The sequence below is a fragment of the Rhinolophus sinicus genome, chromosome 2 (genome assembly GCF_057876585.1).
Source record: "Rhinolophus sinicus isolate RSI-liver-muscle chromosome 2, RSI-T2T, whole genome shotgun sequence".
NCBI classification, from domain to species: Eukaryota; Metazoa; Chordata; class Mammalia; order Chiroptera; family Rhinolophidae; genus Rhinolophus; species Rhinolophus sinicus.
In genome coordinates, this window is record NC_142502.1 from 127105692 (window position 1) to 127119720 (window position 14029).

At 39.8% G+C, this 14029-nt stretch overlaps 2 protein-coding genes across 6 annotated transcripts in view; one reads left to right on the forward strand and one right to left on the reverse strand.

The window, feature by feature from the left end:
* Positions 1-4075, reverse strand: part of SMYD1 (SET and MYND domain containing 1) — a 51018-nt gene extending 46943 nt beyond the window's left edge. Inside the window, exon 1 of one of the 2 annotated variants that reach the window (XM_074332297.2) lies at positions 919-4075. In XM_074332297.2, coding sequence (XP_074188398.2) covers positions 919-1055 — 137 coding nt within the window. In that variant the 5' untranslated portion in view covers positions 1056-4075. The remainder of the gene's footprint in view (positions 1-918) is intronic. The other variant, XM_019749221.3, reaches the window with a different exon arrangement.
* The window catches only part of KRCC1 (lysine rich coiled-coil 1), a 39072-nt gene that overhangs the window by 13008 nt on the left and 12035 nt on the right, over positions 1-14029 (forward strand). The window contains exon 1 of one of the 4 annotated variants that reach the window (XM_019749231.3): positions 8281-8498. The exons of 2 other annotated variants lie outside the window; for them this stretch is intronic. The gene's annotated coding sequence lies outside the window, so the exon portion shown is untranslated. Of the gene's footprint in view, positions 1-8280; positions 8499-8570; positions 8901-14029 lie in introns of those variants that run through there. One more of the 4 variants, XM_019749232.3, reaches the window with a different exon arrangement.

Consider the following 14029-nt stretch of genomic DNA (forward strand, 5'->3'; position numbering starts at 1 on the left):
AATAAAATTTCACGTATGTATAGGTTGGAATATTTACAACAGTTAAAATTGGTGGTTCAAAAGAAAAAAAATTGGTGATTCCTATAGCATATGAATCAACATAGATATATTTACATGTGGGTAAAATAAGTAGATATTTGATATTTAAAAGAAGTATCTATAGACTTATAACGCCCATAAGAATAAATAACAAAAACATGTTCAGTGAAAACAGTAAGTTCTAGAATGACATCTGAAGAATGATAGTATTTCTGTAAAAAAAAAAAAAATAGACAAACTAGACAGCTATACATTTTGATAAGTGCAGATATACGTATGTAATAGTCAAAGAACATTCTAGAAGGAAACACATTAAAATAATAACAGGGATTACCTCTGGGGAAAGATAGAGGTGACTGAGGTTAGGGATGGGAAAGGTAAAAATGGATTCCACCTTCGTTAGTAAAAGTCTAATTTTTCAAATTTAAGTGCATTCCAGTGTTGCTTGTGTATTTTCAATTCCTTTTTTAAAGTCTCATCAATTATTTAATCCTCTACATTTCTTATATCCAAGAAACTAAAAACATGGAGACTTCTGTAAGAAAGTGTTTTACAGCACCACACCCACTTTTCCACTCCTTTCCCTCCACCCTTCCCACACCCAGTACATCCACTAACCCAAGTTCACTGGTGTTGTGAGCAAGTGCCCCAAAGCCTTTGCTTACTTTACAACCCTCGTAGGGACCACAGCAAATCACATTGGCAATGACTCTTTGCAGAAAAAGACATGTCAGAAAACAGCTGGTAGAAATGCCATTTTGTTAAAAATAGTCACATGGATTTTATCCCTTTTTTGATGATTTTGAGAGCAAAGAATTTTTGAGTCTGGCACCAGCCAAACCAACAGGAGAAAAGAAGGCAACTCCCCACACTTCATACCTGTCAAAAACAACTGCAGAATAAGCTCGCTCAGCAAATATGATGTCCGCAGCCCAGAACTCCTTCGTGGCCTTCAGACTCCTGCCTTTGCCTTCAGAAGTGAAGACCTCCACATTCTCCATTCTCCCTATTGTCATGTCAGTCTTTCAGGCAGCACTGCAGATACTTAGCACGGAGCCAAGTCTCTTGTCATTGCTGCTATTTCAGCACCTTCAGTATCCCAAAGAGCAAGACTATAAATGGACAAGCCACCTCCCCTTCCCTACCCCCTCTCACCCCTGTGCCCTCACCTCCCCCTCCGCCACTTTTCCTGGAGGCAGGGATGGGCAAGCAAGAAGACAGTAATGTGGGTGGGGTGTCATTCATCACTCAGCAAAACTGACAGAGCAGAAAATGACCATGGACTGGTGTGGCTCTGGGATTGGGCCTGAAAACTTGAAAAGTTCCTTGCAAGAAGCTCGGTCTCAGATGGCAGTTGTGCTCAGCTTTAGTTAGAATAGGGAGCACTTGGTCACTAGGGTATTTTTAGCAGCCAGATGCCTCTGTCAATCCAAAGTAGACAGCTGAAAAGGTCCAAGAGGAGAAGTGACGCCTGCTGCTCTGGGGCCCTACGTCAGTCAGGCTTACACTTTCTTGAGTGAGATGGCCCCTGTCCCCCTATTTCCTCCCCCAGACTGGACTGTTTTCAGAAAGCTAAAAGTGGATGGCAGATACTAAACTACCCCTCTGGCACATACATAACAGTATATTTAGCTCCAAGGGCTATCCCTCTTCTCCAGTATTACCCGGGGTTCCCACAGCACCCCCACCAGGGCATGGGGGTCTGGGAGTTCCCTGATAATGCATGTGTGTTGGGTACAGGCTGTACAATGAGAGGAGGCAGGCCTTGAAAATAAAAACCCTCATTTCTATCTTTCTATCAAATCTCCCTTTTAACATGTTTTTACTGCCAGGAAAATACCAATGAACTCTGTTCTTCTTACCCAGGAGTGAAGACATTGGAGGGACAATTCTAACATCTCCAGTGAACTAAATACCAACTCTCACTCAGGTTGAAAAGAAAGACACTTGCAGATCTCGGGCTATAGCTTATCTTCCATGTAATATTTTTAGTTTTGAGGATGCATCTATTTAGGGAACTCTGTGTTCTGGATCTCTGTGACTGTAGTCATTCTCAAGCACTAGCTTCTGAGTCAGATAGATCTGCATTTGAATTCTGAGCCTACCACTATGACTTTAAGATAGAACCCGTAAAACAGGGTGATAGTTTCTACCTCTCTGGATTGTCGTGAGTGTTAAATGAGATAATATGTATACAGGATATAGCACAACGCTTGGTACTTCATAAGGAACTCATTGCAATACCTATGTATAGGGCCAGCTGGGTACTAGACTAATCGGGGGATCACTGCATAAGTTATATAAATTTCTAACCACTATGCTGTACACCTGAAATTAATATACAAGAATATTGAATGTCAATTGCAACTGAAAAAAAGATAGCTATTTTACTTTATTTTATTTTATTTTATTTTTCTGTCACATTATCTTCCCAAAACTATCAAGATGTGCTAGAAATTCTCAGGTGTTTTCGACCAAATTGCATCTCCTAAAACTCCTTTGAATCTTGGAACCATATATCCCGATTTATAGGTCAGAACACATAGCCCCTGGAGCTAGAGAATACCTCAGTGACTATCCAGAAAACAACTGTAGACATTTAAAGTTGGGTGCCCCAAAAAGTAAACATCACGTGCTTCCAAGGGGAAAAAAAAAGATTAAAAAGTAATTCTTCAATCCAGGTTAGCTTCATATAAATGCTTAGACCCACACTGCCTGGCAACTCAGGGCCTTGCAACAACCAGAACCTTCCTCAACCTGGCAAGGATTAGGTGGTTCTCTAGACACTGTGCCCTTGGACCAGGTTCAGCTGAAGCCAAGGTCAAGGACAAAATCTACCTGCCCTCAGAACAGAAAGAGAAGGAGCATTAAGCCCAGTGCTTTAGTTCCATCTGTGAGTTTCAACCTTATCAGGACAAGTATTATATTATTAAAGTATTATAGGCAGGATAATGCACCCCCCCAAAAGATGTCCAGGTCCATATCCCCAGATCTGTGAATACATTACCTTACATGGCAAAAGGGACTTTGCAAATGTGACTAAATTAAGGATCTTGAGAGAGGAAGATTATCTTGGGTTATCCAAGTGGGCCCAATGGAATCACAAGAATCCATGTAAGATGCAGATAGGGTGTCACAGTCAGAGAAGAAGATGTGACAATGAAAGCACAGGGTCAGAGTCAGAAAGACATTTAGAGATGCTATATTGCTGGCTTTGAAGAAGGAGGAAGGCGCCAAACTGCAAGATAATAAATTTGTGTTATTTTAAGCCACTACGTTTGCGATAATGTGTTACAGCAGCAACAGGAAACTAACACGTTAAGTATTATACTTACTCTCATTATAGTAAATATTATATAACATCTCTTTTGCCACTCCAAAATGAAATTCATACATAATTTACTAACTCACACCTAAAAAATCATAAATTACTAATTCCAGTGGTCTGAATATTTGTGTCTCCCCCCAAATTCATATGTTGAAATCCTGACCCCCAAAGATGATGATATTAGTAGGTGGGACCTTTGGAAGGTGCTTAAATTATAAGGATGGGAGTAGTGCCTAATAAAAAAGGGTTCAAAGAGATCCCTAGGTCCTTCTCTTCCACCATGTGAGGACACAGCGAGAAGTCTGCAACCCAGAAAAGGCCTTCACAAGACCATGCTGGCACCTGATCTAGCTAGAACTTCCAGCTTCCAGAACTGTGAGAAATAAATTTCTGTTGTTTATAAGCTACCCGGTCTGTGGTATTTTGTTATTGCCACCCAAATGAACTAAAACACTAACCTAACCTAATAAGGGAGAAATAGAGTGAAGTTATCTTATAATAAAATAATATGTATTCACAGAAAATTAAATATATCACGATGTGCTCACTGTGTATATGCTTGGGTACAACTACACTAGAAAATAGGATAAAGTTAGATGCTTGCTCCTAAGTAGAATTACTGTGATAGTGAGAGTTAAAAATGTAGGTTGATTTTGGGGACACAAATACCACATAGGGCATTGTTTGTAACACGATTTTCTGAAATGGTGAATGATTTTTAGTCAAGTCCCAAACGAAAGAAAGTATAATCTTCCTTTAGTTAACAAAAAGTTGCGTTCCTGGAAAATTTAGTGTATTTTAAAACTAAAACTACTCTATAGTTAAATATAAAACAGAGTCCTAGACTCAAATAATTATAAACAGGGTTTTCACCTACCTGAAATGAGCACCTGGATATTTGTGGTTGTGCAGGATGGGCAAAGATTCTTCACTGCGCCAGGGTGTCCCTTGCTTCCCAAGACATACAGTGTCTGTTTCCAAGATCTAGAAGACAAGCCATTTTCAACGGAGGCAAGTTCCACCACTTCGGGGGCATCTCAGAAGTGTGGGGGTAACTTTTGTTTGTCACAATGATTGTGAGGTGCAGCTGGCATATTGTGGGGAGAGCCAGGACCGTTTAGAAAGGTTTGGATTCCTGTGGGAGAAAAAAAAAAAAAAAAAAAAGTGGAGATGGGAGACAGCAAGGACAGATGAGCAAAAAAAATTTACATAAGATTTGTGTTGATATGCAATATAGCAGGAATTTCCCTTTCCCCATTACCAGCCAACAGCCTGATAACTAATACCAACATCCCTTGTCTTGTGAGGCAACTGTTGCAGGATATGCCAAGGAAGGGTAATGCCAGGTCTCCAGTCGTGCACCTCAAGAGTAGAAGAAGGTGACATGAAGAGTTCAAGAGTAGGTGCTGTTTGGGAGCGTTATCACAAGACTAGACATGGGCTTCAAGTATCCTCTCACAATTAGCTCCACTTGTTTACCGGAATCTTGGGTAGAGTATATTCCAAAATTCCACACTGCAGCCCCCAAATCTTTGACCACAGCCTGTACTTATTCATAGTATTGTTTTGAGTCTTTTGAGCAAATAATCTCAGAGGCATTCCTTTCAGTTAGATATGTTGCAATTCGGGGAATATGTACAAATTAAGTGGGGAGGTAGAAACGTAAATGAAACCCAGAGTAATGGTTTGTGATTAAGTTTTGAACCACAGTTTGTGTGCCTGTATTAATACCACAGCAGCTGATCTACCTACCATACCCTGCAAAAACTCAATCCCCTCTATTAAAAGACCCACTGGCTGATCCCCATACCTTCAGAGACCACCATCTAGTGGCAAATCAAGAAAGCTGCAAGATTTTAAATCTTTTTTAAGGTCTGATTTAGTAAGAGAACAGCCTTTTATCGTTGGTTGTGACCTCCTTTGTACATGGAGCTAACATTCATTTAGACCAGGTTTCAACAACTTCTTTAAAGGCTGGGGGTAGGGGTGGGGAATCAAAAGAAGAATGTTTTGTGACACTTGAAAATTATATGAAATTCAAATTCCAGTGACCATAAATAAAATCTTATTAGAAAACAGTCACAGTCACTTGTTTACATATTTTCTATGGCTTTCTTCACATTACCACAGCAGAGTTGAATATTTGCAACAAAGATCATATGGCCCACAAAGATAAAAATATTTTCTATATGGCCCTTTACAGAAAACATTTGCCAACCCCTGCTTCATTATAATAGCTTCATGCCTCACAATGTTAAATATGCCAGAAGGAGCTCACTGCTTCCGCATGCATTCACTGGTTGATTCACCCATTCATTTCAAAATCACTTCCAGCCAAGATCTAAGAAAAAGTTCTTATGCATATCTAGCACTCACATTCCAGGATGACAGTAGTGGGTTCCCTACTTAATAGTCCATTGTATCTGTATAATTACATCATTGACAAAACTTCACATTCTCTCTGGTCTCTGTGTTCTTACTAAAATAGCATGTTTATTTCCGGCTTTCTAACTTTGGCTCCAAGAAATTCTTAGCTGCCAATTGCTTTCCTCCCAAGAATTCCTAAATTCACTCATTCCTCATTAATTTATCAACACATGTATCAAGCACTATGCTCAGTGAGTGTCCTGATACAAGATTAATAAAATGTAGGCCCTGTCTTCAAGACATTGACCATTTAGAGAGGATGAGGGAAGAGCATGTGAAGATGCTATGCTGAACGAGACAGAGAAGTCAAAAGGGAAATAGTATCCAGGGAAGGCTTCAGAGACGTGGCCAGAGAAGATAAGTAGGGAGGAGGAGAAGCAAAACTGGAGGAGATCATTTCAGGCCCAAGGACCACAGCAGCATGAGCAGAGATATGAAGGTAAAGAACTAACATGACATGTGCAGACACCTACAATCTGTTGTGTATGGAGGGAGCTACAGAAGCACATGTAGTATACTGATGTTTATCATTCTGGGACCAAACTATTGCCTTTTATGTCCTAGTATTTCATATACATTTCAATGCTATTCTAACAGCAACAATAACCGCTTGAATGCTTGAAATTGTCCTTTACTTACAATACCGCGTATGCTTTCACAACACCCTTTGAGGTGGGTATTATCAAGGCCTCCTAGTTAAAAAGTAGCAGCATCTCCTAAATATAAATCCCAGAGAAACTCTCACATACATGCACAAGAAGACGACACAAGAATGTTAGAGCAATACCATCTACAAAAGCAAAAATGGGGAACAAGCTCAGTGTCTATCGATAGGAGAGCAGACAGCTCATGATATATTCATACAGTGGTATGTTATAGAACTATAAAACTCACATTTTAGTTAAAACCTCACATTTCAGCATGCATTAATATAAAAAATGGTGATAAAAGCAAATTGCAAAGGAATAAACAGTATATACCTGGGGTGCCAAAAGATGTATACAAGTGGACACTTTGGTCAATGTTGCTCAAGCAGTAGTTCACCATAATCAGAAGTGTCTGGACGCTGATGGCAACCACTTTGAGCACCTCTTGTAATTGCAGGAATCAAACGTGACTTGTATTCATCTTTTGTTATCCATATATTATTACAATTTTAATAGTTTTTTCCTTCCTTAAAATGTGTATACATTTTTTTGGCATCCTATGTATAACAACATTGATGTAAAGTTTTAAATCATGCAAAGCAATACTTCATTTTACCTAGGGATACATACATTAAGTAGTAAAAGTATAAAGAAATGCATGGGAATGAGAAACACTGAATTCAGGATAGTATTTGCTTCTGAGGGAAGGAGTTCATTAGGAAGTAGGGAGAGGGCACTCCAGGAAGAGGGAGCAGCATATACGATACGTTGAGTTATGCAATAGCTTGGTATTTACAGGAATCAGTAAAGGTTTAACATTGCTGGATCATAAAGTGAAAGCAGGGTGGGGAGGTGAGGGCAATAGGTGGATAATGAGATCAGGGAGGGACACAGAAGTCCAGTGGTACTCACGTTTGACTTCTCCCATCAGACAATGCGGAGCCAGTAATGACTTCTAGATAGAACCCTTTGGCAGTAATTTGAACAGTAGTTTGGAGTGGTGAAGTCAGAGGAAGGATATCAGTTAGGTAGATGTTGCCATGGTTCTAACAAAAGATGATGAGAACCTAAAATTAGGCAATGGCGCTGTGACAGACAAGGATACCCAAGAGTAAGTTACACAGTGTACCAGGAGGCATGCCCATCAATAGGAAAATGGGTAGAATATTATACAGTAATGAAATGAATAGATAAGTTTTATATACCACAGCTTGGATGAACCTCAAAATGTTGAGTGAAACAAGTCCCATTATACTGCATAAAGATATAAATCTTACGAAATTCAAAAACAATCTAAACTTTTTTTTTAGCTTCACATATATGTGATAAAGATATGTATGTAAGGAAATGATGACTACAAACCAGGGTAGTGTTTTTGGGAGGTGCGGAATAAGATGATGAGATTCACGTTTGTGTATTTATGTGTGTGTGTGTGTGTGTGTGTGTATATCCATATATAGATATATTAACAGAGGTGTCATTTCTGGACCATTGATGACAGCGTATCATGACCAAGGATTTTGCTTAATCTACTCTGTACTAAAGGCCTTAGCAAAGGAAAGCAAAATACAGCAGGAGATGCTGTATTTTTCAGATGCTCTAGAGGTAAAATCCAGATTCCAGTCTTTCGTTTGTTTGTTTTTCTTAGTTGGTTTCAGATTCACTCTCAGAAAGGTGAGAGGCCCCAGGTGCTTGTCTTCCCCTCCAATAGTTTAGCGTAGGGGTTTCTAGAAGTGAGGGGCAAAGGCCGGGGTGCAGCGGGGCCCCGGAAAAAGGATGGCGAAGGGGGCGGAGCAAACAGGAAGGCGGGGCTAGAGGGGCTCGCCGCCATGGCGTCGGCGCCGTCCAGTCAGCCGCGGGTGGTGGCGGCGACTTCCCCTCCGGAGCCCGGGTCTCCGCCTCCTCCTTCCACCTCGCCTGCTCGGCGGCGGAGGCGGCGTTGGCGGCAGCGGGTGTCCCTGCCTCTCCGCCACCTCCACCTCGGCCTGACCCCAGGCCGGCGGCGTTGGCGGGGAGGGGGACAGTAGTTGTAGACGCCCGCCCCTGCCTCAAAGAAGGTGAGTTCCCGCCCCGGCGGCGGGGGCGGCCCGGGCTTCAGCCCTGCAACTCCGCGGCCCAGTAAACCCCTGCGCGCCAAGCCCGCTGGGCCCGTCCCGAGTACGAAATGGCCGACAGCGTCGGGGCCGGAGTCCCCTCACCACCCGCCGCCTGCGGAGACGGGCGCCAGGGCCCCCAAGTGGAGTGTGGAGGGAAAGGGACGCCTCAGCCTTCGGAGGAGGCTGAGGTGTGAGTGGGAAAGAGGTGGCCAGGTAGACAGACGTCTGTGGTTCTTGAGTGTCTGCGAAAAGGAAGGGGCATTGATGAGGAAACCCCAAGATTGAGGGGGCAGAGATCGGATAAAAGGCCCGAGACGCGGAAGGAAGCAAACCTCCGTTGGGTGAAATCCGACATCCTGGCAGGTCCATAGGACAATTAGGAATTTGGGTAGAGGAGGAAGTAGCATGGGAGCTTCAAGTTGGGCAGGCCCTGGGTGGAGGAAAGAGGGTTTTGAGGGATCACTTTGGAGAGTTTTCCTTGGCTTTTTGAAGATAACACCCTGTAAAACAAGCTTCGAAGATTTACAGGCCTATCTTGATAGTCTGAGTTTTAATATGTTAGCTACCAGTGTCAGAGATAAAGCCGGACATTAGAGCGGTGACAGCAGACTTTATTTGGTTTACCCAGAGGTGACTGGGTGTTTTACAGGGAAAATGAAGGAATGGGAGAGAAGTGGGGTTCAAGTAGATTCAAGGAAGTGAAAAATTACAAAGGGTGGGTCAGTGTGAATGCAGTTAGCTGTGTCTGCTTGACGGCATTAAGGAAACGAGGGTTCTGCCCTCCCACCGTGACTGGGAGACCTGCCTGATGATCGCAGAGCCTCCCTGATGATTGCGTTTCAAAGGAATGACTTTCAGGTCCTTGAGAGAGAGGCCACCGAGTTGTAGGAGATACACATCTTCAAGGGTAGGAAAAAGGATTCACAACAGAAAGCTCTTTAGTAAGAACTCTTTAAAGAGAGATCAGGAACCTACCCTGCCATCCGGTGTTGGCTGGAACACACAGTACATTTCTTTTGACAGCCCTGAGCTTTTCCTATCAGACCCTCAGGGGCTGCGTTCTCCCAGGTATTCTGCCTTAGGCTGCTGGAGGCCACGGTTAAAATTTGGTCAAGTCTCTTTGTGCAGGGGTTTGGAAGGAGTGGTCCTGCCAAAAGTTTTTCAAGTTCTCACCAACACATTTCCCCTAACACCAAAAACTATTTCCTGATCGTCTCAATCTAAGAGCTGTTTAAGACTATACCCGCGAACATCCTATCAGATAAGGCTGTATGTAAGTCAGTTTGGGAAATGATTTTAGATGAAACTTAAATCCACTGCCCAGTATTTCAGTAAAACATTTAGCCCTCTTTAATTTAATAATTAACTTTCAGTATTTGCTGTGTTGCCTTAAGATGCTTTTCTTGTCTCCCAAGTGAAAGATGGTGAAAGCCAAAGCCTTGTCGAATAATTTAATTACTTTCTCCTGGAGGGACACCAATAAATATAATAACCTCATAAAATAATTTCATTTTTACCTTCTTCCATAATATATTTTTGCGTGTTATTCCATAATCTTTTAAACTTTTCGCTTTGGAGGAAAAGCAAAGTAGTAAAATGTAAATTTCTTAAAACATTATTGTATACACTTTATATAAATTTCATTCACTAAAAATGGAAATTAGAAATTCATTGCAACCAAATGATGTTCCGTTAAGTATCTTAGGACAATTTGGAAGACTAGATTCAGTGTCTTCAATCAGCCTGGGTTAGTGTCGTTGTTGATATAAAAAATATAAGATCTCCTGGATTTTTGTTCATACCAAACATCCTGCCTCTCACCAACAAGTAAGCCTGAGCAGTTTATAAGTGTCAAGTCTGCAATACAATTTGGTTCCCATAACCAGATCATAGGAAGATTTGGCAATAGTTTCTCATGGAAAAACAGCTTTTTGCCTGACTTGGCATTTTCTGTTTGTTTTTTGTGATGCCTGAATATGTGCAGAATTACTGAAGACTTGATGTCAGTTCACACAGTGCTACCAATAACCTTCCTAAACCACTTCTGGGTAGTATAATAATACTGGAACATGAGTCTTAACTTGTAATAGGTTCTAGTTCTAGTTTCTCCACTAGCTGTGTGACCTTGAATAAATCCCAAGCTTTTCTTTCAACCTTTCAAAGTCCAAAACTTCTTTGAGTTTTGTCATCTGTGGAAAGGGGGATTGGATTAGCCCAGTTGAGTGGTTTTCAACCAAGGATAAATTTGCCCCACCCCCCACCCCCACCCCCACCCCCACCCAGAGTACATTTGGCAATGTCTGGAGACATTTTTGTTTTTCACCACTGGGCAAGGAAGGAAGGGCAAGGTGAGAGTAGGTGCTACTGGCATCTGTTTGGTATAGGCCAGAGATGCTACAAACATCCTAAAATGCACAGGGCAGTCCCCGCCAGACACACACACAAAACAGGATTCTCCTACCAAAATGTCAGTAGTGTTGAGGTTGAACTCTGCACTAACCAAACTCTGAGGTCCTTGACAGCTTTAAAATTGTGAACTCATTTACAGTTCCATGTTGATAATCATTCCACAGCTTCGCTGTGTACTAGAATGGCAATTCATAAAACATGAAACTTTGACCTATAACGGCCATCAGATGACATTCAGAAAGCAATGAAATCTCTGTTGAGTTAGGATTGAGATTATTCAGTAGGATTTGAAAAACAAAATATAATTTAGTACCTAAAAAATTACCTCATCACTTTATTTCAGGTAAATATCCCTCATTAACTGTTCCGTTAACTGCTACTTAACAAATGGTAAATATTTGATATACTATTTAAAACACTTGTAAGACTATATATTTAGTTTAGATATAAGAGCCTTAAATAATGGCCAATTAAGAATACATAAATAAGAGAAAAAAAATGTTGCTTGTTACTTCTCTTATTTTTCTTAAAAAAAATAAAAATCTCTTTAGGAGATTCCTCCAAAAGGTATCAAAGAATTGTCATGTTTCCAGTTATTAAAATTCCACTCTCACTTTAAAATCCTGATGGGACCATTAAGATTGATTTGAAAACCATCTGTTTATTCATTTTCACCTATAGCTGTAATACTCTTCAGGAGAAGCTCATCTGTATCGGGCTTGATAATGAACAGATGTCAGTAAGGGTTAAAAATTGGCAAGCAGGGAATATATAGAAGGTATAAGATTACAAATAGGACATTGAGAAATAAACTCAATTACAAAAAAACAAAAGAAATACCCCATCACCAGACTTATATGGAAAAAATGCATACATAGAATATATGGCCAAAGTATCGTAAGATTTTCCAGGATACTTTATAATTCATTCAGTGAGGTTTCTCAAATATTTTTGACAGTTAAAAATTTTTTCACTCAGTAACAATATTCCTGAGAAATCTGTAAAAACAAAACCGCAACAAACAATCGTTGCTTATCTGCCTTTTTTTAAGGAATAAAAAAATTAAATGGACTCAGTTCCAGAATGGACATTTCTGACTTACAGAATCATTGACGCATTTACACAGCAATTACCTAAAAATGTTTTCCTTTATTTTTATGATATTAAGCAGAGATTCGAGTCAAATGACAGAAAATCTAGCTAATAGCCCTTCTTACATTTATTCAGAAAACATGTATTGAGCTCCACCTATGTACCAGGTATTATGCTCAGTACGAAGGACATACAGATGAATTAGGTACAGCCCTTTTAAGGAGCTAAGCAGTAATGTTTGTTAGTGAAATTAGGTGGGAACAAAGAGTAACTGGAGAAAATGCAGTTTTAAATATGGATTAGCCAGACTCCTGAGACATCAGGAATAGTACATTGTTTTGTATAAATCTGCTCTCTGCCCAGGACATATCTGCTACGGTGACACCAGAGTACATTATCATGCAAGTCTAATGTTGGCAGCTGGATAGAATGATTGGGGGGCAGGAGTCGACCTCCTGCCCCCCAAGACATTAATGATTATTTGTCAGTATCAGATCTACTGCCTTTACTAGGTGTCAATATGAAAAATATTGACTAAGCATGTTCAAATGACTAACTTAAGATTTCCCCTGTATATTCATCACACATATGTTAGGACTTGAGCACTGATTTTTTTTTCCCCTTCTTACAGACCCATTCACATTTATTAACCCTTTGGAAGGAATGGCGTACATTTGATGGTGTTCTGATGTAGGATGGCTGCCTTGGGTCCAAGTAAAATTAATTTCACAAGCATGATCCTTGACCTAGCTAGCCACAGCATATTTATGAGTATTCAAAGACTTAGTTAAAAACATAAATTTTATATTAAAGGTGTAACTAGTACTCCCAGTTAATGATTTTTGTTAATTCCTTGGTATTTAGTCATTAAAAATATGCCATAGTAAGCTCTTAGTTATTTTTATGATTGTTGTATTAATATGAAATGGCTAGAGCTTGGGAAACTCATAAATCAGATACTAATCTCATTTCCTGAAAAATCAAGGTTAATAACTAATATAGCTAAGAGTATTCATGATGCTGACAGGTACTGGGCTGCATTTCTAGCACAATTAAGATCTCTAAAAACTCCTTAAATGATATTTGACCTTCAGGGGTTAAAAGGAATTAAAAACATGCTTTGGCAAAGATAGGAGGATCAGCTACCAAGTGTCCTAAAACTTACTGCACTGTTCTGCTTAGTCTTTCCTAAGATTACAATGGTATTATAAGATTGCAAAACTCAGAAGAACAAGGGAAGGTGCCCATTCTTACCAATTCTGTTCAATATTGCACTGGAGGTCCTAGCCATACAATCAGGCAAGAAGAAGAAATCAAAGGTATACAGACTAGAGAGGAAGAAATTGCACTGTCTTTATTTGCAGATGATAAGATCATCTGTAAATAAAACGTCAAAGCATCTAGGAAAAGGCTACTCGAATAATAAGTGAGTTTAGCAAGAGCACAAAATACAAGGTTAGTATTACAAAATTTCTAAATGTTAGCAACACAGAATTAGAAATTGAGGTTTTTAAAAAATACTATTTATTTGCATCAAAAACCATAAAATACTTTTTTGCAGAGACTGTTACATAACATTGCTGAGAGAAAGAAAATGCATATAATGGAAAGATGTAAAATGTCTTCTAATGCTTCTTAGTGAATAAGATTTAAAAGTATAGGACCATGTCATTTATTTGGTATCTTTATTAAAGGTGAAGAATTGAGCTTACTTACACCTAATACTAACCAAATTAAGCATCCTAAATTGCTCAAAAGTTTCTTGCTCAAAGATTAATGATTTTTAATAAACATTAAAAAAAAACAACCTTTGTGCTGTATTATGTTTAAATGCCATGTCACAACACAAATAATGTGCTGTGGGGTATGAAAATTTTTATAAATTTTTCACTCAAATTCAGTTGATTTATTCGTGAAACCTGATACTTATTAAAAACATTTCATACAATGCAAAAATTCAGGTTTTGCAATTTCTAAATGGGTTGTTGGAT